The sequence below is a fragment of the Phocoena phocoena genome, chromosome 16 (assembly GCF_963924675.1).
Source record: "Phocoena phocoena chromosome 16, mPhoPho1.1, whole genome shotgun sequence".
Classification (NCBI taxonomy): domain Eukaryota; kingdom Metazoa; phylum Chordata; class Mammalia; order Artiodactyla; family Phocoenidae; genus Phocoena; species Phocoena phocoena.
In genome coordinates this window covers 55272067-55298869 of record NC_089234.1, presented here as the reverse complement: position 1 = coordinate 55298869, position 26803 = coordinate 55272067, and the positions used below count along the sequence as shown (strand labels likewise).

The window sequence follows — 26803 nt, the reverse complement described above, 5'->3', positions numbered from 1 at the left end:
AGAAGCCCACTTTTGCAAAAACAAAATCCTCTAATGCAGGGGTCCCCAACCCTTGGGCCACGTACCGCTACCAGTCCCCGGCCTGTTAGGAACCGGGCCGCACAGCAGGAGGTGAGCGGCGGGCGGGCAGGCGAGCGAAGCTTCATCTGCTGCTCCCCATGGCTCGCATTACTGCCTGAACCTCCCCACCCCCGTCCATGGAAAAACTGTCTTCCACGAAACTGCTCCCTGGTGCTGAAAAGGTTGGGGACTGCTGCCATAAGGCACCTACACAGAGCTTAACACTTAACTAGCCAGGTTTTATCCTAACACTGCAAAAATAAATCTCTTTAGCCTTCCCTAGACCAACGAGCAATTTCTAGTTACTATCTTTTCTGAAAGCAAACCACTAAAACTTCTGAGGTCCACATGGTCCATGTCCACAAGCTCTTCTTAGTCAGCTGCTGCCCAGCCTGGCAAGCTCTCCCTGTGGGGCGGCAGGGCACTGGCCGCATTGCTCTAGAGCAGAGGCCACTCGGGCTGAATAAGGTCAGGGGCTTGGTCAAGACAAGAGGCCCCTCTGCAAAGTCAAATGCCTTCTCCACAGTCTGCTCTCAGGGCAGGGGTTTTCTGCAATGTCATCTTTGCCCACTGGGCATTTCAGTCTGTCTGCTAGGAGCCCAGGTGATCAGGGGGCTACGTGGGTGGAATCCACCACATCTTGGCTGCCCCTTGCTCATGAACACAGGTTGCCCATGACTGTCCTTGTTGGTCAACTCTCCTCATTGACAAAGCGTGGAAATACGTGGAGGGTTACCATGCCGCTCAGCCATCATTCTAGGCAGAAAAGACTTTTATTTAAGAAAGGACTTTTACTAATTTACAAGAACTTGAAAATTCTCAAGAGACTCTTTAAAGAGAAACTCTCCAGGCTTACTTATTAATTACAGGTTTGAGGCCACGTTTTCAGATACAGTTAGTTATTACAAACCACAGGTGGAAATTAGAGCTGGAGAGAGCAGTGGGACAATCTCTCCTGGTGTGGCTCTGCCTAAAACTGTGAATCTTCAAAAGCGATAATACCCACTTCCACTTAATTTTTCCCCTGTATTATTCAGTATTAAGAACCTCCTTTAAATGCGTGATGTCCTCCCTGAGCCTACGTTGTGTCCTTTAGGGCGAACTTCTGAAAGCCCTCTTGAACCAGATGTTGCCATTCGATTGCCAGGTGTTCAAGGCACAGGCTAACCAGATGTTGCCGTTCGAATGCCAGAGCCCAGGGCCAAGCAGACAAGGGGGTTTTCATCTGAGAAACTCCGCACACGTGAGCAGTTAAGAGCACACACCTCAAACCATTCCCCAGCTCAGGTGCTGGAAAGGACAGTTTTCAGCTGCCACCCATGTGGACATGCTTCTGGTGGCTTTGCTGAAAGGAATGACTTCCCTTACACAAGAGTTAGGGCAGATATTCTGGAAGTTAGGTTAAAAGGAGAAAAGCTCACTTTTTGGAAATGAAAACTGAAATAAGCTACTAAGAATTCAGCTGGACCAACCCATGCATACTAAGGGAACTCAGAACACGGCAGCTGGCAGGCAGTTAATCACACAACTGACCAGCAGCTACCTCTCACACTCAGTCCACAGTGCGGCTGTGAGCACAGCTGTCGGCCTCTGGCAGGGCCAGGGCTCAGCACCACCCAGGAGCTGCCTCTGTCTCCTCGGCTCTGACACGGGCCATGGCCAGACAACATTTCAGCAGCTCAGAAAAATCTGCTCTGGCCAGTGGATTTCGGACCCTCTTGGCAAATCTGAGCCCGGATTGTGAGCCACCGGAGGGCGAGGACATGTTCAATCACCTCTGTGTCCCTGTGATCTGTGGGGCGTACAGCACAAGGGGACGGCTGAACAAGTGCTCACTGAACCCACAAGTGCTGCTGGTCAGGGGGTTACCGTCAAACCACGTCTAAGACAAGAAAGGACCAGTCCAAGGTGATGAACAGGGAAGCCCTGTTTGCCAGAACCGGGACAGAAATCTGCGGTCCCCGGGCCTGGCGGACAGAACCGGGACAGAAATCTGCGGTCCCCGGGCCTGGCGGACAGAACCGGGACAGAAGTCTGCGGTCCCCGGGCCTGGCGGACAGCTGGGGTGCAGCAGAACTACTCCTCCGCGCTCGGCAGCCACAGCACGTAAGCACGTTACCTCGTCATATTTCTCATAGCCTGTCTCAGTTAAGGTCTTCAAGGAGAAAAAGAAACATAAAAAAGTAAATATAATTGTGAAGAAAAATCAAATCACACTTCTCATTTGTTACTTAAGAAAAAAAAAAAAAAAGAAAAGCTGTGAAGAAACAAAACCAAAACAAAGGCACTCAGCCTAGCCAGACTCTTAATTTTAAATATATTAAGATTTGGAAGAGTCTCTTTTTCACCTTTTCACATCTTGTCCTGTTAAAGAACGGAGTGAAGCGCTTTTAACTAAAACATTCTTATTTACGTTTTTTACTATTTTTATTTTTGATATCCTTCAAGGGACACATTTGTGCTATATTTGAATCACCAATCAGTACACAAAGGGAACCAGGTATTGATTCCTGTATCCTTTTGCTTTTTGTTTTGGCCACGCTGCTTTTGATCATAACCATGATTATAAACAGGAAGGCGCAGGTCAGTGAAATAAAAATGAACCGAAAAAACCTTAAGAGGATGTCAAGGGAACAGGTCCCTGGAAGAAAACGGAAGAGGCTGACTCTGTGCATTTCTAACCCATTACAGTAAGAAAAAAAAAAACAATTTAAACTGATAATGGTATTAAGTAAATGCTATGACATCATTTATTGTATGAGACACAATAAATGGTATTGAAACAACGCTACTATTATTGCAAATGGCTGAGATTCAGAACAGCCGAGGAAGGAGGCGGCCACAGGATGAAAAAGCGGGTTGCAGGGGGCTGACAGGGACAGGGTCAAAAAAAATCAGTTCTCTAACTAAAGCGTTTTTCTTCTACCAGGGAAACACTTGCGCAAAAGACAAACTTACAAAGACATGAGATAAATTCTTTATGTTGACTGCTGAGACTCTGCCTGGGCCAGTCTTAAATTTTTTAACAAGAAACACTCTTAAATAAACACGCTCCCAGCTTATAAACTGCACTGCTGGCACTTGGCGAACAATTCCTTGGTGACAGCAGAGCCGGGTGCATGGCCCCACGGAGCTCACCTGCAGGAAGCTGTCCTGGCAGCAGAGAAACTCATTCTTCTTCGTGATGGACTCAGCGGTCAGGAGCAGCTCATTCTTACTGAGAGCAGGCTCGCTCTGGCACGGAAAGACGGCCTTGAGTATCAAAAGGAAATAAGAGTGACGTGGGGGTCAGTAGTGGAGGAAGGGATTTACAAGAGACAAAACAACCTCACTCAGAGTGAGCTTTTAGCAACCTGTGATGTTTTTTTTCTTTCAAAACAAACTGTAGACTCTACCTTTAATATGAAGGTGGAAACGGGATAAACTGATACTCCATCTTATACAAAGGCTTGTGGGCTATTCAGTGGGTTTCATGCCATTTCTCCCCAACCTTCACCCCACCCCAGATTTGCACTAAAATCACAAATTGTTGTTTTTTAAAAAGAGCCCAAAATTTCAAGAGTGAAAATATTCCCCCACCTCCAAGCTCATGGGGTTTCCCCTAAAATTTTAATGGTTGCACATCACCCTAATGGACGGAGTAGTCTGTATTATTTTTTGACCTGTCCTCCACTGATGGTCTGTGTCTGCTATAAACAATTCTGGAAGAACATTCTTGGCACATTTAGATCATTTTTGTAGGGCAAATTCCTATAAGTGGAATTTAAATGTTGGCCAAAGGCACCCACATTTAAATTCAGATCAGTGTTGTCCAGCTATCTCTCAAAAAGATTGTTCTAAATTATACCCCCAGTTAAAGTGTGTGAAATGTGCCTGCTTCTCCACACCCATGGCTTTAACACCATCTCTATTACACTTTACTAGATACAGACAAGAAGACAAAGCCCTCTTCTATTGGCATTTGATTACTACCAATAACTAGACTTTGAAATTGAGAAACTATTTTTCCTTTAATACTTGGGGGAAATTATGCAAAGGAACACAAAAAGAAAAATATTAACTCAGTGGTTGGGTAGATATGACAGCATTAACTGTGTGCTATGCCAAAGGGCACCTCCATTCTAAAGAACTGGCCTTGAAAACACTGACAGATATGATGCTAAATCTTACTTTGATGTTGTCCAGAACTCTTTTAAACTCCAAGGGTTCATCTTTTCCCTCCATGGCTGCAGGATCTAAGCCATCTCCCCCGTAAATGAACTGGATGATATCGCCCGTAGAGCTTCGGACTGTCAAATCATACTGTGAGCAAAGATCTTCAAGGGACTTTACGAGCCTCCTCTAAAGTAAAAGGAGGAGAGGAGACAAAAGCTCAGCTGCTTTGAGAAGACTAGTCACGCATAGAGAGGTTGAGATTTGCAACTCTGAGTTTCAAGGTTACCAGCGCTTTAATCACATAAAAACATTTTATTAGAAATCCCTTAAGAAGAGTCCCCTGACTGCAAGAACAGGCCCACAAGGGCCTCATTAGCCTGTGCAGTGGGATTTAGAATATGCTCCAGCCTCCAGGACTTCAGTGTTTTAGAATACATGCAATTTAAACCCCATCACTCCCGAAGGACTCTGCAAACACTGTTTTCCTAGGTTGCTTCCCTTCCCTCTCCGTCTCCCTAAGGTATAAATTAATGCAATTGCTTTGCATTTCTAAACACAACTTAATCCAGGACCCCTGTAGACTTCAATATGAATTACAGAGGATCAGGTGCAGGCCACCTTCTGGGACAGAGGGGGAAGAAGAGAGAACAGGAATGGCATTGCTTTTGAACCAGCAGGCAGCAGTGATTTCTCAAGTCTGCTTAGGGAGAAGAACCTCCCACCAGCAGAACACTCCAGCCAGCAATGTGATGGAGGCTCAGGGAGCTAAAAAGAGAGAGATCTTGCTCCAGGCAACTTCAAAACAAAAATCCCTCATGCCACAACTAATTTGTTCTAGGCTAACACATTGCTCTGGGAAAGCCATACTCTCCACTTCAAAAAAGGTAAAGACAAAAAATAAAGTCAACAGACATTCGGGCAAGAGTGGTAAAAGCATTTCACAAGCTGTTAGGTTTCTGACAAAAGCAGCACACTCCAAAGCTAAAGGGCAATTTCCCATCAAAAGATGATTAAAAGGGAAGCAGTTATCAGTGATGCTACAGGAGGTCCAGACGAGGTTATGGAAATAGGTGTGTACCGACTCGGGTCCATTTCGCCCTCATCAGCCTTGTGTGCTCTGGCTCACTCATTCGCATCTCTGGTTTATCAGTCCTGGTTTCCCAGTATGCAAAGGGCCGTGCTTCTCAATCCACGGTAGGGAGAAAAGGGACACAAAGCCACAGCAGTTCATGGCCTAGCAACTTGGATTGTTAACCTCATCATGTGTTGTAAGTAGATAAATACATCAAAAAATTAAAAACAAACAAACACAGGTTATGGAGTACAGAGTAGAAATGAGAATTAGACACTGGAGAGAAATCCTTTCCTTGTGGTCTTATGGAAGAACAAGGTAGGATGTGTTTTCACTCCTCTGCCATCAGGGGTACTTCTGCGGCAGTCTGAGAAGCACAGGCATAGAGGAGTGTCTAGCTCAGCCCTGTCCCCGGAGACTACTATCTTCCACCTGTACATACAATGGAGAAAAAGCCAGCCCTCCAAGTGTGTCCAAGCCTCCTGCGGGCACTGGAATAGGTTCTTGGAGTCCCTTGGAGTGATATTAATAATGGGTTATATAAATAGTTGCACAGTGAGAAGGAGAGCCCTCTCAATTTGTAATCACCAGGTAGGTACTGTCACCCCACCTCCGTGTATTAGGAATCAGAGGCTCAGTGAGGTTCGATGACGTGCCCCGGGATGCACTTGGGTCCAAGCTCTCCTCCAGCAATGCTTTGGTACATGTGGTTCCGGCCTGGCCTTCATCATTCGAAGGACATTGTGTGATCTGGAACATACTACCTTTGTATGTTGTTTATTTCTAGGGTACCATACATCTCTCAATTTTTCCTTTTAAATACCAAGACTGGATAAATTAGAGCTCAGGTACAGAATAAGCAAGCACTCGGCAGTCAAGATCTGCAGACCCCATCCTGATTCACTGCTAATGGCCTACATTTCTTCAGGTTACCTGCATGTATCCTGTTTCAGCTGTCTTCACGGCTGTGTCAACCAGACCTTCCCGGCCAGCCATCGTGTGGAAGAAAAACTCGGTTGGTGTCAAACCTGAATAAAAGCTGTTAGCCACAAAGCCTTTGGCAGCTGGGAGCTAAAGAGACGAAGGAAAAAAAGAAAAATCGAACAAAAAAGTTCAAGGTCCACAATTCCAAAGCCCATTCAAATCAGAAAATGCCTCAACTTCAGGTTACAGATACGCAGCCAATGCACTCTCATGTTTTACGTCCTTTCCTAAAGGAGAAACAATTTAGCCCAGACCATCCTTACCAGAGACAAGGAGGGTGAGGCCCCAGCCAGGGTTGGTGCTGGTGCCACTGGCAGCCAGGTGGCTCGTGAGAGAGAAACCAAAGCTTGGGCTGCTACCCCTAGACCAGGGAGGCAGTTACCAACCTCGGCTCAGAGGGCAACCTGCTGACTGTGACAGCTTGCGCCTCCCCTGGAAAACAACTCCTCCCAAGACACCCTTCCTGTGGGCCAGACCTGTCCACCTCCAAAACATAACCGTGTGCTGCTAATGTTTACGGGGATTCATTGTGGGGCTGCTGAAAATATTCTAAAGTTAGACTGTGATGATCATCACACGACTCTGTGAACGTACTAAGCTGTTGGACTCTACACTTTAAATGGGTGAATATTACGACAAATGAAATGTCTCTCAAAAAAAACCTGTAAAAGAAACACACACATATAAAACACCATATGAAATACCAAATGGCCTTTGATCTGGATAGGTCTGTGTTCCTTGGAGGACAACTCAGATGAACAGGCTAACCTCCTGCTTCCCTATTTCATTTAAGGGGCAGCTGGCATTTCTAGGCAGGTACCATCTACTCCCAAGGCTAGCACTGGATATCCCTGGTATTTCTTCCTAATTGGTCAGGCTTTGACTATGAGCCAGATGAGCATAGTCAGGTACCACTCCAGTGACCAGCTGGTTGCCTGACCCCTAGTGACTTCTGATCTTGGGCAGAGAACCTGAGTTGTTCCTGAGGCCGCCTGATACAGAGAGTATCTGTCCATTCTCAGTACAGTAGTCCTATCTCCCCAGGAGGGGCTGGACAGAAATCCTACAGTTCCACTGGGGAAGGTACAGCTGGGGCATCTCTGCTTCAGTGCGAATAACAGCTGACTCCATCCAGAATTTACTAAGTGACCAAATCTGCTCTAAGTTGTGCTCTGCTGACGCTAGTGTCTAGACCACGAGGGCCAATGGAACCCAGAAGTCATTTACAAGCAGAGTTTAAGAATTCCAGAGAGGAAAACCTGGAATTTCCTGGTCGTTTTACGTGTTCACTGTTTAAAAATCCTTATACTTTTATGTAAGTGCCCCCCAAGTGAGCATACAGGTTGAATGCACATGTATGATAACTACACATTTTGAACACTTAAGGTAAGTTGGATGGGAATCTGAAATCCACCCTCTTGGTCCAAACTCAAGTTATACAGCTCTGAGCTTAACAAGGCTCCTTCTACAGGACTCAAGTTTGGGTTGCAGAGGGAATAACCCCGAGGGGCCGCAACCCTTATACACCAGCTCCAGGGGCCCCTTGGTTGGCAGCTCCAGAGCTTCTGTGACTCTCTTCTGCACTGCTGAAGGTTGTCCTTCAAAGTTCTGCCTCATCCGCTACTGCTTACCTTTGAGTGTTTTTCAAAGTGAGGCAAGGACCTGTTTTCAAAGCCATCTGGCACTCGAGAGCCACTGATGGCTTGCTGTCCCACACAGGCAATCATCTGTGATATGTTAATGAAGGAACCTGGGGAAGCAGGTCAGGAATGTAACATTCATTTACCAAAATGACATTAAATGAAGCGCAAGCAGATCTGTGGGATAAAACAGGAATACGTGGCACAGCCCCCTATCCTCAACAAGTTCATAGTCTAGGGACAGTAAAAGTCAGAACTAGAGCAACACAGGGTAGAGCTATCAGTAACACAAGAAAAGCCGAGCAGGGCTAGAGCTGCTCAGGGGCAAATGAGCACTTTGGGGCTGGAGGAAAGACTTCCAGGGGAGTTTTCCAGAAGGCAGCGGCAACCAGCTGGACACCTGGAGGACATTATGACTTAGACATAGAAGACGTGGGGGAGGAATTCCAAAGTGGGTGGGAGAGTGGGAAGCAAAGACACAGGATAGGAGTGTGGGGTATGTACCAGGAGCAGGGAGTAGGAGAATATGGGGTGAAAGGCAGCAAGGTGAAAGAGACTGGACTTTATTCTGTCAAAAATTTACAGAAACAGGAAAAGCAGGAGGTTCTGAATTTGAGTGCAGTATCATGAAACCTAAAGCTTTCAGGTTATGGCTAACTATGACACTTAAGTGTTTTTAATTGTCATCAAACATATTATTTTTTTTTTTTTTTTTTTTTTTTTTTTTTGTTTTTGTTTTTGCGGTATGTGGGCCTCTCACTGCTGTGGCCTCTCACGTTGTGGAGCACAGGCTCCGGACGCGCAGGCTCAGCAGCCATGGCTCACGGGCCCAGCCGCTCCGCGGCACGTGGGATCCTCCCAGACCGGGGCACGAACCCGTGTCCCCTGCATCGGCAGGCGGACTCTCAACCACTGCGCCACCAGGGAAGCCCCAAACATATTATTTTAAAAATCCGCAGCTTTTCTTTCTTTTTTTAAAAAAATAACGTCAAGTTTACTCAAAGCACCCTCAAACTCAGAAACCCACACACATGACCAATGTTTCTCCAAAGGAGTTGGACTTCTAAAAATGCAAATAATTAAGTCTCTTTCTCTATGTATTATTTAAAAAACTTCAGGCCTTTATAAACAAAAGGCCTGAAGTTTGTTTTTTTTGAAGCGCAGCTTGTGGGATCTTAGTTCCCTGACCAGGGATTGAACCCGGGCCCTGGCAGTGAAAGCCTAGAGTCCTAACCACTGGACCGTCAGGGAATTGCCAGGCCTGAAGTTCTGACTTGCATTTCCTAGAACACAACCAGCCAGCCCACATGCAGCGCAGTGACAGCAGCGGCCGGAGGGGGGCACTCACCTTTAGAGCCACACAGAGCCATGGTGAGGGGGCTGTTGCTCTTATCCAGCTCCCGGAGGCAGGCGCTGCCCGCGTGGTCGCGGATCACGGACAGCTCCTTCAGGATCAAAGCCTGGCAGGAGAAAGGGAGATGCGTGGTGGCTCTGTGATTACCGAAGTTCAATGAGACGTTTAAGGAAATGTGAAGAATTTCAGCAAGATGTCAGATTTCCAGCAGATAAAAGGTTTCAGAGCCTTAGAAGACCAAGATGCCCTGTCTCTACAGACTGACATCTTCCACAGGCTGCCATAATCGGTGTGTAAGGAAAAAACAATCCTTGGGAAATTCTTTAAACGTCCAATAAAGTACAATGTGCTTGCTTGGCTTTGGGTACAGTACCCTATACGGCAATGTATCCATATATAAGTTACTGTACATACTCATGCATGTGTATACTGTGTCTAAACAAGTATAGTATCTTATACTTTATAACAAATTATGTAATATGTAGTAAAAGAGAATTGCTTGTGCTATTTGTAAAATTTGTCTCTGCTAAGAACACACCTGAATTACCACCAGTTAAGTATGTTGTGGGGTGACTCTATAGGAATATTCTACTCCATGAGCTCACCCAGATTGTCATCTCTCAACTCACAACTTACAATGCTGAAGCAGTTAGGAGTCATGCTTCCATTAAAAATGAGTACAGCTGAGGCCTCAAGTAATTTTCTATGTGAGAAACACCCATTTCTCTCTCTCTCTGTTTTTCTTTAAGAGTTAGTGAGATTAAGAATGAGCTAAATGCCATCCACCAGAGGGCAGACAGCAGAAGCAAGAACTACAATCCTGCAGCCTGTGGAACAAAAATGACTTTCACAGAAAGACAGACAAAATGAAAAGGCAGAGGACTATGTACCAAATGAAGGAACAAGATAAAAGCCCAGAAAAACAACTAAATGAAGTGGAGATAGACAACCTATCAGAAAAAGAATTCAGAATGATAGTGAAGATGATCCAGGACTTCGGAAAAAGAATGGAGGCAAAGATCGAAAAGATGCAAGAAATGTTTAACAAAGACCTAGAAGAATTAAAGAACAAACAAACAGAGATAAACAATACAATAACTGAAATGAAAAATAAACTAGAAGGAATCAATAGCAGAATAACTGAGGCAGAAGAATGAATAAATGAAATGAAAGACAAAATGGTAGAAATAATTGCCGAGGAGCAGAGTAAAGAATGAAAAGAAATGAAGACAGCCTAAGAGACCTCTGGGACAACATTAAATGCACCAACATTCACATTATAGGGGTCCCATAAGGAGAAGAGAGAAAGAAAGGACCCAAGAAAATATTTGAAGAGATTACAGTTGAAAAATTCCCTAACATGGGAAAGGAAATAGCCATCCAAGTCCAGGAAGCGCAGCGAGTCCTAGGCAGGATAAACCCAAGCAGAAACATGCTGAGACACATAGGAATCAAACTGACAAAAATTAAAGACAAAGAAAAATTATTGAAAGCAACAAGGGAAAAATGACAAATATACAAGGGAACTCCCATAAGGTTAACAGCTGATTTCTCAGCAGAAACTCTACAAGCCGGAAGGGAGCGGCACGATATACTTAAAGTGATGAAAGGGAAGAACCTACAACCAAGATTATTCTACCCGGCAAAGATCTCATTCAGATTCAACTGAGAAATCAAAAGCTTTACAGACAAGCAAAAGCTAAGAGAATTCAGCACCACCAACCAGCTCTACAACAAATGCTAAAGGAACTTCTCTAAGTGGGAAACACAAGAGAAGAAAAGGACCTACAAAAACAAACCCAAAACAATTAAGAAAACAGTAACAGGAACATACATATTGATAATTACCTTAAATGTGAATGGATTAAATGCTCCAACCAAAAGACACAGGCTCACTGAATGGACACAAAAACTCACTGAAAGTGAGGGGATGGAAAAAGATATTCCATGCAAATGGAAATCAAAAGAAAGCTGGAGTAGCAATACTCATATCAGATAAAATAGACTTTAAAATGAAGAATGTTACAAGAGACAAGGAAGGACACTACATAATGATCAAGGGATCAATCAAAAAAGAAGACATAACAATTATAAATATATACGCACCCAACAGAGGAGCACCTCAATACATAAGGCAAATGCTAACAGCTATAAAAGAGGAAATTGACAGTAACACCGTAATAGTGGGGGACTTTAACACCTTACTTGCACCAATGGACAGAAAACTAAGGAAACACAAGCTTTAAATGATACAAGAAACCAGACAGATTTAATTGATATTTATAGGACATTCCCTCTGAAAACAGCAGAATACACTTTCTTCTCAAGTGCACACAGAACATTCTCCAGGATAGATCACATCTTGGGTCACAAATCAAGCCTCGGCAAGTTTAAGAAAATTGAAATCATATCAAGCATCTTTTCTGACCACAACGCTATGAGATTAGAAATAAATTACAGGGACAAAAACATAAAAAACACAAACACATGAGGCTAAACAATACGCTACTAAATGACCAAGAGATCACTGAAAAAAATCAAAGAGGAATTAAAAAAACACTCAGAGACAAATGACAAGGAAAACACGACAACCCAAAACCTATGGGATGCAGCAAAAGCGGTTCTAAGAGGGAAGTTTATAGCAATACAAGCCTACCTCAAGAAACAAGAATCTCAAAAAAACAATCTAACCTTACACCTGAAGGAAATAGAGAAAGAAGAACAAACAAAACCCAAAGTTAGCAGAAGGAAAAGAATCATAAAGATCGGAGCAGAAATAAATGACATAGAAACAAAGAAAACAATAGCAAAGATCAGTAAAACTAAAAGCTGGTTCTTTGAGAAGATAAACAAAATTGATAAACCTTTAGCCAGACTCATCAAGAAAAAGAGGGGGAGGACTCAAATCAATAAAATTAGAAATGAAAAAGGAGAAGTTACAACAGACACCGCTGAAATACAAAGCATCCTAAGAGACCACTACAAGCAACTCTATGCCAATAAAATGGACAACCTGGAAGAAACGGACAAATTCTTAGAAAGGTATAACCTTCCAAGACTGAACCAGGAAGAAATCGAAAATATGAACAGACCAATCACAAGTAATGAAATTGAAACTGTGATTAAAAATCTTCCAACAAGCAAAAGTCCAGGACCAGACGGCTTCACAGGTGAATTCTATCAAACATTTAGAGAAGAGCTAACACCCATCCTTCTCAAACTCTTCCAAAGAATTGCAGAGGAAGGAACACTCCCAAACTCATTCTATGAGGCCACCATCACGCTGATACCAAAACCAGACAAAGATACTACAAAAAAAGAAAATTACAGACCAATATCACTGATGAATATAGATGCAAAAATCCTCAACAAAATACTAGCAAACAGTACCCAAAAACATATTAAAAGGATCATACACCACGATCAGGTGGGATTTACCCCAGGGATGCAAGGATTCTTCAATATACGCAAAACAATCAATGTGATACACCATATTAGCAAGTTGAAGGATAAAAACCATATGATCATATCAATAGATGCAGAAAAAGCTTTTGACAAAATTCAACACCCATTTATGATAAAAACTCTCCAGGGCATAGAGGGAACCTACCTTAACATAATAAAGGCCATGTGTGACAAACCCACAGCAGACATCATTCTCAATGGCGAAAAACTGAAAGCATTTCCTCTAAGATCAGGAACAAGAGAAGGATGTCCACTTTCGCCACTATTTTTCAACATAGTTTTGGAAGTCCTAGCCACGGTAATCAGAGTAGAAAAAGAAATAAAAGGAATACAAATTGGAAAAGAAGAAATAAAACTGTCACTGGTTGCAGATGACATGATACTATACATACAGAATCCTAAAGATGTCACGGGAAAATGGCTAGAGCTAATCAATGAATTTGGTAAAGTAGGATACAAAATTAATGCACAGAAATCCCTTGCATTCCTATACACTAACAACAAAAGATCAAAAAGGGAAATTAAGGAAACAATCACATTCACCATTGCAACAAAAAGAATAAAATACCTAGGAATAAACCTACCTAAGGAGGTAAAAGACCTGTACTCAGAAAACTATAAGACACTGATGAAAGAAATCAAAGATGACACAAAAAGATGGAAAGATATACCATGTTCTTGGATTGGAAGAATCAATATTGTGAAAATCACTGTACTACCCAAAGCAATCCACAGAGTCAATGCAATCCCTATCAAATTACCAATGGCATTTTACAGAACTAGAACAAAAAATCTTAAAATTTGTATGGAGACACAAAAGACCCCGAATAGCCAAAGCAGTCTTGAGGGAAAAAAACAGAGCTGGAAGAATCCGACTCTCTGACTTCAGACTATACTACAAAGTTACAGTAATCAAGACGATATGGTACTGGCAAAAAACAGAAATACAGATCAATGAAACAGGATAGAAAGCCTAGAGATAAACCCATGCACCTATGGTCAACCAATCTATGACAAAGGAGGCAAGGATATACAATAGAGAAAAGACAGCCTCTTCAATAAGTGGTGCTGGGAAAACTGGACAGCTACATGTAAAAGAATGAAATTAGAACACTCCCTAGGACTTCTCTGGTGGCACAGTGGTTAAGAATCTGCCTGCCAGGGGCTCCCCTGGTGGCACAGTGGTTGAGAGTCCGCCTGCCGATGTAGGGCACGTGGGTTTGTGCCCCGGTCCGGGAGGATCCCACATGCCGCGGAGCGGCTGGGCCCGTGAGCCATGGCCGCTGAGCCTGCGTGTCCGGAGCCTGTGCTCCGCAACGGTAGAGGCCACAACAGTGAGAGGCCCGCATACCACAAAAAAACCAACCAACAAACAAAAAAAGAATCTGCCTGCCAATGCAGGAGACATGGGGTTAATATATGGTCTGGGAAGATCCCACATGCCGCAGAGCAACTAAGCCCGTGCGCCACAACTACCGAGCCTGTGCTCTAGAGCCCGCGAGCCACAACTACTTTGCTGCAACTACTGAAGCCCGTGTGCCTAGAGACCGTGCTCCACAACAAGAGAAGCCATTGCAATGAGAAGCCCATGCACCACAACGAAGAGTAGCCCCTGCTCGATGCAACTCAAGAAAGCGTGCGCACAGCAACAAGGACCCAATGCAGCCAAAAATAAATAAATAAATAAATTTTTTTAAAAAAAGGAACACTCTCTAACATCATACACAAAAATAAACTCAGAATGGATTAAAGACCTAAATGTAAGAGCAGACACTATAAAACTCTTAGAGGAACACGTAAGAAGAACACTCTATGACATAAATCACAGCAAGATCTTTTTTGACCCACCCCCTAGAGTAATGGAAATAAAAACAAAAACAAACAAATGGGACCTAATGAAACTTAAAAGCTTCTGTACAGCGAAGGAAACCATAAACAAGACTAAAAGACAACCCTCAGAATGGAAGAAAATATTTGCAAACAAAGCAGGTGACAAAGGATTAATCTCCAAAATATATGAGCAGCTCATGCAGCTCAATATTAAGAAAACAAACAACCCAATCAAAAAATGGGCAGAAGACCTAAATAGACATTTCTCCGAAGAAGACATACAGATGGCCAAGAGGCACATGAAAAGCTGCTCAACATCACTAATTATTAGAGGAATGCAAATCAAAACTACAATGAGGTATCACCTCACACTAGTCAGAATGGCCATCATCAAAAAATCTACAAACAACAAATGCTGGAGAGGGTGTAGAGAAAAGGGAACCCTCTTGCACTGTTGATGGGATTGTAAATTGATACAGCCACTATGGAGAACAGTATGGAGGTTCCTCAAAAAACTAAAAATAGAATTACCATATGACCCAGCAATCCCACTACTGGGCATATACCCTGAGAAAACGATAATTCAAAAAGACACATGCATAAAAAAAAAAAAAAAAAAAAAAAAAAAAAAAAAAAAAAAAGACACATGCACCCCAATGTTCACTGCAGCACTACTTAGCCAGGTCATGGAAGCAACCTAAATGTCCACTGACAGATGAATGGATAAAGAAGATGTGGTACATATATACAATGGAATATTACTCAGCCATAAAAAGGAAAGAAATTTGGTCATTTGTAGAGACGTGGCTGGACCTAGAGACTGTCATACAGAGTGAAGTAAGTCAGAAAGAGAAAAACAAATATCGTATGCTAACACATATATATGGAATCTAAAAAAAAAAATGGTCATGAAAAACCTAGGGGCAGGACGGGAATAAAGATGCAGACCTAGTCGAGAATGGACTTGAGGACATGGGGAGGGGGAAGGGTGAGCTAGGACAAAGTGAGAGAGTGGCATGTATATATATACACTACCAAATGTAAAACCAATAGCTAGTGGGAAGCAGCCGCATAGCACAGGGAGATCAGCTTGGGGCTTTGTGACCACCTAGAGGGGTGGGTTAGGGAGGGTGGGAGAGAGATGAAACAGGGAGGGGATATGGGGATATATGTATACATACAGCTGATTCAATTTGTTATAAAGCAGAAACTAACACACCACTGTAAAGCAATTATACTCTAATAAAGATGTTAAAAAAAATGTGGTACATATATATATAATGGAATATTACTCAGCCATTAAAAGGAATGAAATTGGGTCTTTTGTAGAGACATGGATGGACCCAGAGACTGTAATACAGTGTGAAGTAAGTCAGAAAGAGAAAAATATCGTATGTTAATGCATATATGTGGAATCTAGAAAGATGGTACAGATGAACCAGTTTGCAAGACAGAAATAAGAGACACAGATGCAGAGAACAAACGTATGGACACCAAGGGGGGAAAGCAGTGTGGGGAGCGGTGGAGGTGGGATGAATTGGGAGATTGGGATTGACATGTATACACTAATTTTTATAAAACAGATAACTAATAAAATGAATTTAAAAGAAAAAAAAAGAATGAGCTAAATATATGTATAAAATAGATAACTAATAAGGATCAACTGTATAGCACAGGGAACTACTCAATACTCTGTAGTGGCCTACATAGGAGAATAATCTGAAGAAGGGTGGAGATATTTATATATATATAACTGATTCACTTTGCTGTACACCTGAAACTGACACAACACTGTTAATCAACTATACTCTAATAAAAATTAAAAAAAAAAACAAAAAGAATGAGTTAACTGTGAACACCTCACACAACGCTGCTTTCTGTCTGCTTTAAAAAGTTCATTTCATCAGAAAATTTCTTACTGTTCAAAAAACCTTTCTTCTCTGCTTAGATGAGTTAAAGCTCTGAGCCCCAGGCTACTGGGGAGGCAGAAGAGAGCCAGGCAAAACCCTGGTGCAGGCAGACTGCTGAGCCAGGCTGCTTCAGAGAATATGCAGGACTCTCAGGCAACTGTGACTGTAACATGTGCTGGTCCAGTTCTCAGCTAACCTCGCTCCAAATGTGAGAGGGCAGCACACTGGTATGTGACCCTCAGACAGGAATTATCCATGTCTCTTTCAAAGACCATCCATTCAAGGAGCTGTGGTGTCAGTCTCTAGCCATAGGATGCTGGAAACAGGAAGGGCAGAAGCACTGAAGTATCAGGTACAGAAGGGGCCCAAGTGCGATGCTGGAGCAAGAGCAGCACCATGTGGCCAAATGAACAGGCGGCCGTGTTTCCACCACCTAGAATATGAAAGCTGGAAGAGATGCGACGGATCTAACGGGAGGCCCTCCCCGCTTTAGAACACACACAAGCTGCACAGCATGGAGATGGGCTAAAGCCACTGCCTTTCCTTCCCACTCACCTCTGCTCCTTCTCTTCAGGGCCTACAGCGCCACCCAGTGATGAAGTGGCTAAACTGACCAGAAGAGCCAGACTCACCTCCAGGGTCTCCTCAGCAGTGCAGCCAGGCTGCTGCTGCAGCTTGCCTGTGTTCAGGGCTTCAATGTACTCATCACATTTTTTGTAGCCAGCATTCAGCAACTCATACTTGGCCTTCAGCAGGCCTTGGCCAGGTGTGACGTCACCAATCCCAATTGAGAATCCACGGTTAGCTGCAGAATAGTTGCCCAGGAGAGCGGGAAGAGAGAGCCACGGATGTTAGTCAACCTGCTGCACAGAAACAAGTTTATTCCTTCAGAGAACTTGTTACAACCCAATTAAACAAAATGTTCCTGCATCAGTCTCTAGGGAGTTAGGCAACAATGACTAAGACTCACTAACTCCTCTGAGACCTCACAACCTACAGGGATGTCCCAACGAACTACACGGTAAAGCAGACAGCCCCTAAATAGTAAAGAGCGCCTGAGAGAGCCAGCTATGGAAAGCGGGCCACCTGACTGCTGGTTCTCAGCGTCGCGGAGACCTTTCTGCCCCGATTCTCTCTTTCAGAAATTATTATTCCGAAATACAGAGACTGAGAAACAAATGTAAACTCCACCTTTGATGGAACTGTACAGTAATCCTAATCCTAATATCTGCCTAGGAGAGGTTACTGGCTTAGTAGGGTGGGGAAGGGGATGTGTAGAAGTGGCTGCAGAAAGGAGGGCCACGAGTCTGGAAAGTCTCAGAAACAAAATCCTCAGGCTCTGTGGGAGGTAACATAGGTGCTGCAAACAGGGAAACCCAGTGGAAAGTCTGCACAGGCATACCTTGCTTTATCGTGCTTCACAGGTATTGTGGTTTTTAAAAAATTGAAGGTTTGTGGCGACCTTGTGCTGAACAAGTCTAAAAGCACAATTTTTCCAACAGCATCTGCTTACTTTGTGTCTCTGTGTCAAATTTCGGTAGTGCTCATAATATTTCAAACTTTTCATTATTATTACATTTTTTATGGTGATCTGTACGATGACTACTATGACTGACTGAAGGCTCAAATGATTAGCATTTTTTAGCAATAAAGCATCTGTAATTAAGGTAGGTACATTGTTTTTTAAGATACAATACTATTGTACACTTAACAGACTATAGTATAGCGTAAACAACTTTTGTAACCACTGGGAAACCAAACAGTTCATGTGACTTGCTTCATTGTGGTATTTGCTTTATCGTGGTGGTCTGGAACTGAACCTGCAATGTCTCTGAGGTCTGCCTACAAGAAACAGGCCCCAGATCCTTACGCCTGTGGGAGATGGAGTGATAGAGAAGGTGTATTTGGGGATCAAGAATAGGAAGTCTTAAAAAAAAAAAAAAAAAATTAAAAGAAGGAAAGAAAAAGAAAAGAACTACCAGCAAGGGACTTCCCTGGTGGCGCAGTGGTTAAGAATCCACCTGCCAATGCAGGGGACACAGGTTCAAGCCCTGGTCCGGGAAGATCCCACACGCTGCAGAGCAACTAAGCCTGTGCGCCACAACTACTGAGCCTGTGCTCTAGAGCCTGTGAGTCACAACTACTAAGCCCTCGTGCCACAACTACTGAAGCCCATGAGCCTAGAGCCCGTGCTCCACTACAAGAGAAGCCACTGCAATGAGAAGCCCGTTCACCGCAACGAAGAGTAGCCCCTGCTCGCCACAAGTAGAGAAAGTCCATGGGCAGCAATGAAGACCCAATGCAGCCAAAAAAAAAAAAAAAAAAAGAACTACTGGCAAATAAGAACAACGGTTGGGTTGGAAATTAAATATATGATAGTGAAAAAACTTTTAAAAATCAATACAGTTGTTAAAATAAAATTGAATCCAGAAACAAAGAAATGGACAACAGGGAAAATCAGAGAATCAGTCCAAAAACTCTAGTAGACAATGAACAGAAATTCAAAAAAGAAAGAACAGAGAAAGTCAAAGGGAGAAAATGATCAGAAAAAGTACAAGAAAATATCCAGAACTGAAGGACACAAGTTGCAGATTAAGAGAGCTTATACAGTGCTCAGCGCAATGAGTGATAACAGACCCATCGCAAGGTTGTGTCATTGTGAACTTTCAGAATGTCAGAAACAAAGAGTCTCAAAGCTTCCAGAATAAAAAGACAATTCAGGATAAACAACAAGGTCCTAATGTGTCTAGCACAGGGAACTATATTTAATATCCTGTGATAAAGCATAATGAAAAAGAATGTTAAAAAAATAGATGTATGTGTAGAACTGAGTCACTGTGCTGTACAGCAGAGACTGGCACAACGTTGTAAATCCACTATTGCTTCAGTTAAAAAAAAAAAGACAATTCAAATACAAAAATTTGGGAATAAGAACGGAAATACACTTCACAGCAACCCTTAAAGCTAGAACAGAGTAGAGCAATCCCTTCAAAATTCTCAGGGAAAATAATCTTCAGTCTAGAATTCTATACCCAGCCAAAGAGTCAAGTATAAGAGTAGACTAAAGATGTTTTGGGGCATGCAAAAAATCTCCTGGCCTGTGGTATGTTCAAAGCATAAGCAAGCAAAGGTAATAGGATAGTGCAAGGATCGTAGAGAAATACTGAGTAACCCTGTAGGGCTGAACCGTGGAAGACCCAGAGGGTGATAGTCTTGCACAGGTACCTTGGAAGCAGCCCAAGAAGGGCCCTTTATGTAACAATCCTATCTGATGGGCGTTAGGGAGCTACTGTAGCTTTTGAGAAGAGAACTGAAAAGCAAATTCAAATCTGCAACCAAACTAGTCAGTATCAAGTTAATTTCATTAAGCAAAGCATAAATAGTTTAGCCTGGAATAAGTATCCTTTTCTTTGTGTGTGTGTATGTGTGTGGGGCAGGGGTATGAAACAGTAAAAGAAACCCCCGAAACACCAATAACGTCTAGCAATAAAACGAGGATGCTGAGATACTCACACAGGTAGACAGGGGCCAGCCTGGCGAGCCGTGACATCGCATCGGCAGCTTCATTCTGCCCCCAGTCTCGCAGCAAAATGTAAAAAATATTGTTCTTGGATCCTGATCCCAGCGTTCCTTTGTCCATGCTGCCAGTCATCAGTTCGCTGTTCTGGATAGTGACGTCTGCAAGGAAACAACGATCATGGACTGACACGATTATTACTTTGCCTCATTCCAAAAGGAATTTGAGGCAGTTGAGAAAATGTGTCCTCGCATTAAAAGTTAAAGCAGAACAAATAGATAGGCTCTTAAAGAAATTTTTTTTTGAGGGAAAAAAAGAGAAATCTGGGAACTTCTGAAAAGCATGAAAGGTCTAGTTAGTTACCCTATAGTCCTAACTCTGAAAGGTACGCGTTGACACTCATTGTCCTTATCTGTGAACTGTGGATGACAGTATCAAGCTCTTGCCATCTTGATGTCATGGGGATGTTTTGAGCATCAACTCAATCATGTACAACGAAGTGCTGTTTATAAAGCACTTTGGTATTTACCTAAGACACTGAAGACTAACAGTGGCACCATCATGAAAAGCCTAAACAACAAAATGAAATTTGTATCTAGAAACAGACAAAACATAATCTAAAACAAGAAGCCAAAATACGTTAAAGACCAGAGAGTATATTTTCAGAAGAATGGTTATAAACCTGGGGAAAAAAATCAGTGCCCTTCAAAACATTTATTCTTCATCGTGAGACAGCAGAAAACCCTTGACCTTCAGAGACTCTGCGGTTCAGTTCTTTAGCACAGAGCTCTGCAGATCCACTTCTCGTCACTAGGCCTTGCTAGCAAAACCCATTCTAAATCAGTGCTACTCAAAGCAGCCTGCTGGGGAACTGCCTGTTAGCAGCCTGGGACCCAGAAAGTAAATGCTGCCTGAATGGCATTGGTGTGTGGACCACACTTTGGGCTGAATCAGTCTAGGGGACTCAGATGGCTCGCATTTAAATCCTCTCACTGTGAGAGTAGCATGGACATATATACACTACCCAACGTGAAATGGATAGCTAATGGGAAGCAGCCGCATAGCACAGGGAGGTCAGCTCAGTGCTTTGTGACCACCTAGAGGGATGGGATAGGGAGGGCGGGAGGGAGGCTCAAGAGGGAGGAGCTATGGGGATACATGTATACATTCAGCTGATTCACTTTGTTGTACAGTAGAAACTAACACATTGTAAAGCAATTATACTCCAATAAAGATATTAAAAAATAAATAAGTAAGTAAATAAATAAATCCTCTCACTGTTACACCTGATCTTCATGTTATCAAAACATCCATTGACCAGGTGAGGCAGGTTAAAAAAATTAGCCTCTTCAGTTATACTTTTTAGTCACACTTTTAGGCAATGAACATGATTTTGGATATAAAATAGTAAATTAAATGCCTTAAATACTGAGATCTTTGTACGGCAAAAAAAACACAACAAAAAAAGGAAGAGAAAAGAATTTGCATTAATTGGTAGAAAAGAGTCTCAACTGAGACAAAAAACGAGAAGAACATTCTAATCCTTGGGTTGGTCATGTGTCTACACGATCTCTACCTTTTAGAGAAACACCACCTGCATTTCCCTGAAGAACAAAGTTCCTGCCTAAGGCTATAGAGAAACTTGGGATTTGCAGGCTAAGCGAAGGTAACTGTTGGCCACTTGCTTTCTTGACCCCCGGCCCCACCCCATTGCTTTAACTCACAGGAATCATTGACGCAGAGGTCTTCTCCTTTGCCACAGTACTGCTTGCCCTTGGTTCGGAGGTTGGCCCTCACTGGATTGTCATCGCTGGGTCTGAGGATGACGCTGAAGATCTGCTTTCCCGTCCACAGGGTGACAGGCTGAAGGAGGAAAGAAGCCAGAGCATCGGAGGGCTGAGCCTGGTCTCAACCACCCTTCATGCAAATGAGGCAAGATGGTACAGTGGTCACACACCAACTGGGCAGCAGCATGCGTACACTAAGGCCACTGGTGCGTCCATACAGCCACACACACACACACCCCTGTGTGCGTACACACACAGCTCCTGCACAAACCTTTAATATTGTAGGGGGTGGGAGGCGAACTTTAATTTTCTCATCCTTGCCCACCAGTATTGAAGCAATGATCTGGCAAGCCTTGGCTCGGTCAAAGAAAGTGTCCTTAAGAGTGAGGAGATAGGCACCTGAGGAAAGAAAAGCAATGAAATTGTGAGAAAAACCATAAGGTTTCAATTTTAAAATAAACGTGGACTATTACTAAAAGAGTGAGGTAAAAGTAAAACACAGCTGCTTCTTGGCTTTCTCCTCCAACTAGAATCCAACCTCCACAGGGAAAGCGACTTTGTTTTACTGGCCGCCACGGCCCCAGCACTTAGAAAATAAAAATGTCCTGTGTATGGCAGGAGTTCACTAAATAACCAACTAATGCAAAACATCTCAAGTAGGTTCACAATCACACTTAGTAAACAAACAACAGAATTAAACACAGGCAATTAAACAGCTTTTCAAGTGGACACGTGAACACGGTGAATGAGAATCCTCGTGTTCCAAAGTCTCCTTTCAAGTGAACTCCACCAACCCACCTGTCAGAAAATCCTGAATAGCAGCAATTAGTGGTTCTCCATTCCTTGGGGTTACAAGATTTGCTTTAGTCTGAAGGAAAAAGGAACCCAGTAAGTTAGCCATCCTTGGATGCATGATGCAGCCCCAAAGACCTGCACCACAAAGACTCTGAACTGTTGTGAAAAAATGAAGAGTAGCAGGAAGAAGAGGCTGAGCACTGGAAGCTAGGGTCCTTAACCGCAGCTTTGTCACTAACTTCCATCCCTTAATCTGTCAAGGGGAGAGAAAAATTACCAGCGAGACTGACCTCAGAGGTTCCCGCACTCAAATACTGCATGAAGTAGTTCTGAGTTTCTATAAAGAACACTTCGGGTATAAGATGTTATTGTAATTAACAAATGCTCTCCTCCAAAGGAAATTTACTTGTGTGAATGAATGATGAGTAGCACTGTGTTATGTCTGAAGTCAGTCAATTCCACACTCTACAAAGATGGCAGAACTGTCGAATTTCTCTTGCGTCAGACATTAAGTCTGAACAACTGGATTTTAATTAAAATGTAATGAGTGCCCACAGTGGCAAAAATGGGTGCTACTTGTTCAGTGCATTATTAACCAATTTAGAGAAGGTTCTGTGCATCAAAGTGCGTTTGCTCAAATCTTTTAACTGAGGTGTAACTGACCATGAGAGCCAACAGTCAAGTTTCTGCTATACCCTTGTCTTACCCTTTCATAACTGGCGCTCATGTGTATCTACTCTCCTAGGAACCCACATTACAGGTCAGAAGACACCCACTCTGCTCAACTCCCCACCTATCAGAGAAACTAACTCCCTTATATACTGCGGGGTGTTTGCAAACAGGACAGGTTCCCCTTTCCCTCCTTTTAAGGCGCTTTTCCTCAGAAGCTGGGCTGTACCACCGTACATACCCCCATGAGAACAAGGGCTTCTGCTTTAGCTTCCTCTGTTTGAGGAAGATGAAGGTTCATTTCATCACCATCAAAATCTGCGTTGTAGGGTGTACAGACACACTCATTAAATCTGAAGGTGCGGTGGGGTTTGACCCTGGCCTGTGGAATACAAAAAACAAACCAGGAGAAGGACTTAAGTCATTTATCTAAAACCTTCTTGGTGCCCATACGTTTGTTCTCTACATCTGTGTCTCTATTTCTGCCCTGCAAACCGGTTCATCTGTACCATTTTTCTAGGTTCCACATAGATGCGTTAATATACGATATTTGTTTTTCTCTTTCTGACTTATGGACACTGTATGGACACCAAGGGGGGAAAGTGGCGGGGGTGGGTGGTGGTTGTGTGATGAACTGGGAGATTGGGATTGACATGTATACACTAATATGTATAAAATGGATAACTAATAAGAACCTACTGTATAAAAAAATAAATAAAATAAAATTCAAATAAAATTAAAAAATAAAATAAAATCTTCTTAGTTTCAACATAAAAAAATGGTTTCCTGGAGAACTGGACATTTTACATTAAGGAAGTAAATTTCTAGTATGTTCTGGCAAGTAACATGTCACTTGTGGTCTCATTCAAGTAGCTTTATTAGATCAAAACAACACAATGAATTTGCTTTAATACTATGAGGCAAACATAAACACAGAAGCCATGAGAAAGGGGTTCCCACTGGCCAATGATGTCACAATTTGCTATTAAAAGGTTAATGGCAGAAATCGAACAAAACACACTGACTAAATAAAAACTCATGATGACACTGAAAAAAAGGAAAGCCAAAACAAACAAAACCCCCAAACCAACCTAGTTGGAAGAAACTGAGCACCGAAGTTTTATGCCCTAAACTGACGAAAAAGGAAAAAGAATTAGACGCTTATTCTGCCTTTCCTTTATGAATTCTATTTTTTGGGTAAGTAAATAGCCCTAATTAACAAGGAAAAATTATTAATTACAAGAGTGGTAGGTATTAAATGTGAAAGGAATGTTAAATTAGAAAATCACCATTTTGTGACCCAATGAAATAATGTAGGCAATGACCATAAATGGAAGAGATCATTAGAGAAAAGGCTAATAAGGGACATTTCAAGAGAGGCACCAGGCTGAAGCATCTGAATCCCTAACCTCAGCATAACTAAAGTGGGCCAGCCAGATAACATGTGCCTCCTGAAATATGGCAAGAGGAAGTAGCCAGCACCATCTATAAGTTATTTTGGCCAAAAAGTTGAACCTGAATCTGATCATCCTTTGAGAGCTAATTTCCAGTTTACAGAAATAAAATGAAGCATGAAGGAACCCTTACACCACACAAAGGCAGACAAACAGAGAACACGTGACATTCTTCAGGACAAATGACCTGTTTTTTTTCAACAATGACACTGAAATTAAAAGAAGGAGGTGGGACATTACCAGATCAATAGAGGCTTCAGACATGTATCAACTAAACGTAATGTATAGACTTTGCATCTTGATTTGAACAAACTAGTTGCACAAAGATTTTGAGACACTTGGGGAAATCTGAATATGGACAGGGTACTAGACAACACCAAGGAATGACTTCATTTTGTGAGGTGTCACACTGGCACTATAAATACATGTGTCTTGCAGAAGTAAACTGAATACACATGGAAAAAAGACATGGCATCTGGGTTCACAAAGAAAAAAGAGAGAGAAAACTAGTGTGGCGAAATCTTGAAAATTACTGACTATAGAGGATGGGACTGTGAGTTCATCACAGTACTCTTTCTATTTTTGTATATATTTGAAAATTTTCAAACAAAAATATTTCTATGTTAAAATGCCCCAAAGCCAAGCAAAAGTTTCCAGAAACGGAAGGCTTCTGTTTGCCTCCTAGATCTCAATAATCATAATTCCATAATCATAAACTGCATCTTTGGTATTTCCACCACTGAGCAAAAAGATTGATGTAATGTTTTCACAAACTACTAAAAAAAGGAATCTAGAAAAACACTACCTTAGGAGCCTGTTTAAACACTGTTTGCAAATGCTCAGGGATTTAATGGCTTTGCAGACAGGAGAATTTATGAATATTTAACAAATTAAAGTTGCATCTTGTTTCCATTTTAAATCTCCATAAAAGGAACTGCTGCTGTTGCAAAAAGTAAACCACCCCAAAAAATATGGTTCAAGGTCTTAGTTGGAGGACTACTGCAAAGAGAAATCCTGTAAGCATTTTAGTTCCTTAGTTAATATGCTATTTTAAATCAAGTCAATTTTCTGCCATATCTATTTTACATAACTTTGTGCACACACATATATGTATATATGTTGTTTGCAAGTGAAATCACGGTAGTCACTTTCACACTAATTTTCAATTAGTTCCTGTTTTACTGTTGTATGAACAGTATGTTACAACTATTAAAAACATTGAAGGGAAGTTTGAAATTTAAGAGTTTCACTCAAACTAAAAAACGAGAGAAGAGGAAAACCAAAAGTTATGAAAATTTGAGATTACTGGCAATTTAAATTTTAGAAGTCTGGAATTTAGCATGGCACACACAGCAAAGTTCCACCCAACAGAAATAAAAACCAGTCTCATGCTCACCAGATGTGCCATAATGCTCAATTTGTGCAGTGAAGGCTGCCGATTGAACAGAACCACGTCTCCATCTATGAGGTGTCTCTCCACAATGTCCCCATACTTGAGCTCCTGAGCCATCTTTTCTCTGTTTCCATATTTCAAAAACCTTAACATACAATAATAGACATAATCTGTGAGAACAAAGTTTCCTCAGCAAGTTTCTCCCTCTTCATATCAGGATTCAGTCTCTAAAATGATCACATTTCATTGTATTTAAGGTGCCTCCATATGCCATTAATTAAACTACAACAACAACAATAAAATTTTATTTTATTTTATTTTTTGGCTGAGCCGCATGGCTCGTGGGATCTTAGTTCCCTGACCAGGGATCAAACCCTGGCCCCCAGTAGTGAAAGCGCTGAGCCCTAATCACTGGACCCACAGGGAATTCCCTAAACTACAACAAACTGCTTGTAAGATCTATCTTAATTTTAGAAACGTTAAGATATGATAAAAGCATGTCTTGGAATCACAGAAATAGAGTAATAAACCAGCTTCTCCTACACGGCCCTGGTGATATGTTTGAACTCATGAGATAAAAAGGCACTGGTGATCAGCTCATCTCGCTGTGAAAAGCCAGAACGGGCAAAATGCATGTCTCCTGGGTCATGAGCGCACTGAGGTAACCCCAGGGCGCCCAGGTGACATAGACAATGATCTGCTTTCATATCCCAATGCA

General features: G+C 42.4%; 1 protein-coding gene across 1 annotated transcript in view; it reads right to left on the bottom strand.

The window, feature by feature from the left end:
* POLR3A (RNA polymerase III subunit A) overlaps window positions 1-26803 on the bottom strand; it is a 48398-nt gene that overhangs the window by 10348 nt on the left and 11247 nt on the right. The window contains exons 10-21 of the mRNA XM_065893757.1: window positions 26089-26230; window positions 23480-23620; window positions 22573-22642; window positions 22046-22173; window positions 21712-21850; window positions 19984-20148; window positions 17103-17275; window positions 9260-9371; window positions 7903-8021; window positions 6221-6358; window positions 4231-4401; window positions 3199-3312 (exon numbers count right to left, since the gene is read on the bottom strand). Of these exons, the coding sequence (XP_065749829.1) occupies window positions 3199-3312; window positions 4231-4401; window positions 6221-6358; window positions 7903-8021; window positions 9260-9371; window positions 17103-17275; window positions 19984-20148; window positions 21712-21850; window positions 22046-22173; window positions 22573-22642; window positions 23480-23620; window positions 26089-26230 (1612 nt within the window). The remainder of the gene's footprint in view (window positions 1-3198; window positions 3313-4230; window positions 4402-6220; window positions 6359-7902; window positions 8022-9259; window positions 9372-17102; window positions 17276-19983; window positions 20149-21711; window positions 21851-22045; window positions 22174-22572; window positions 22643-23479; window positions 23621-26088; window positions 26231-26803) is intronic.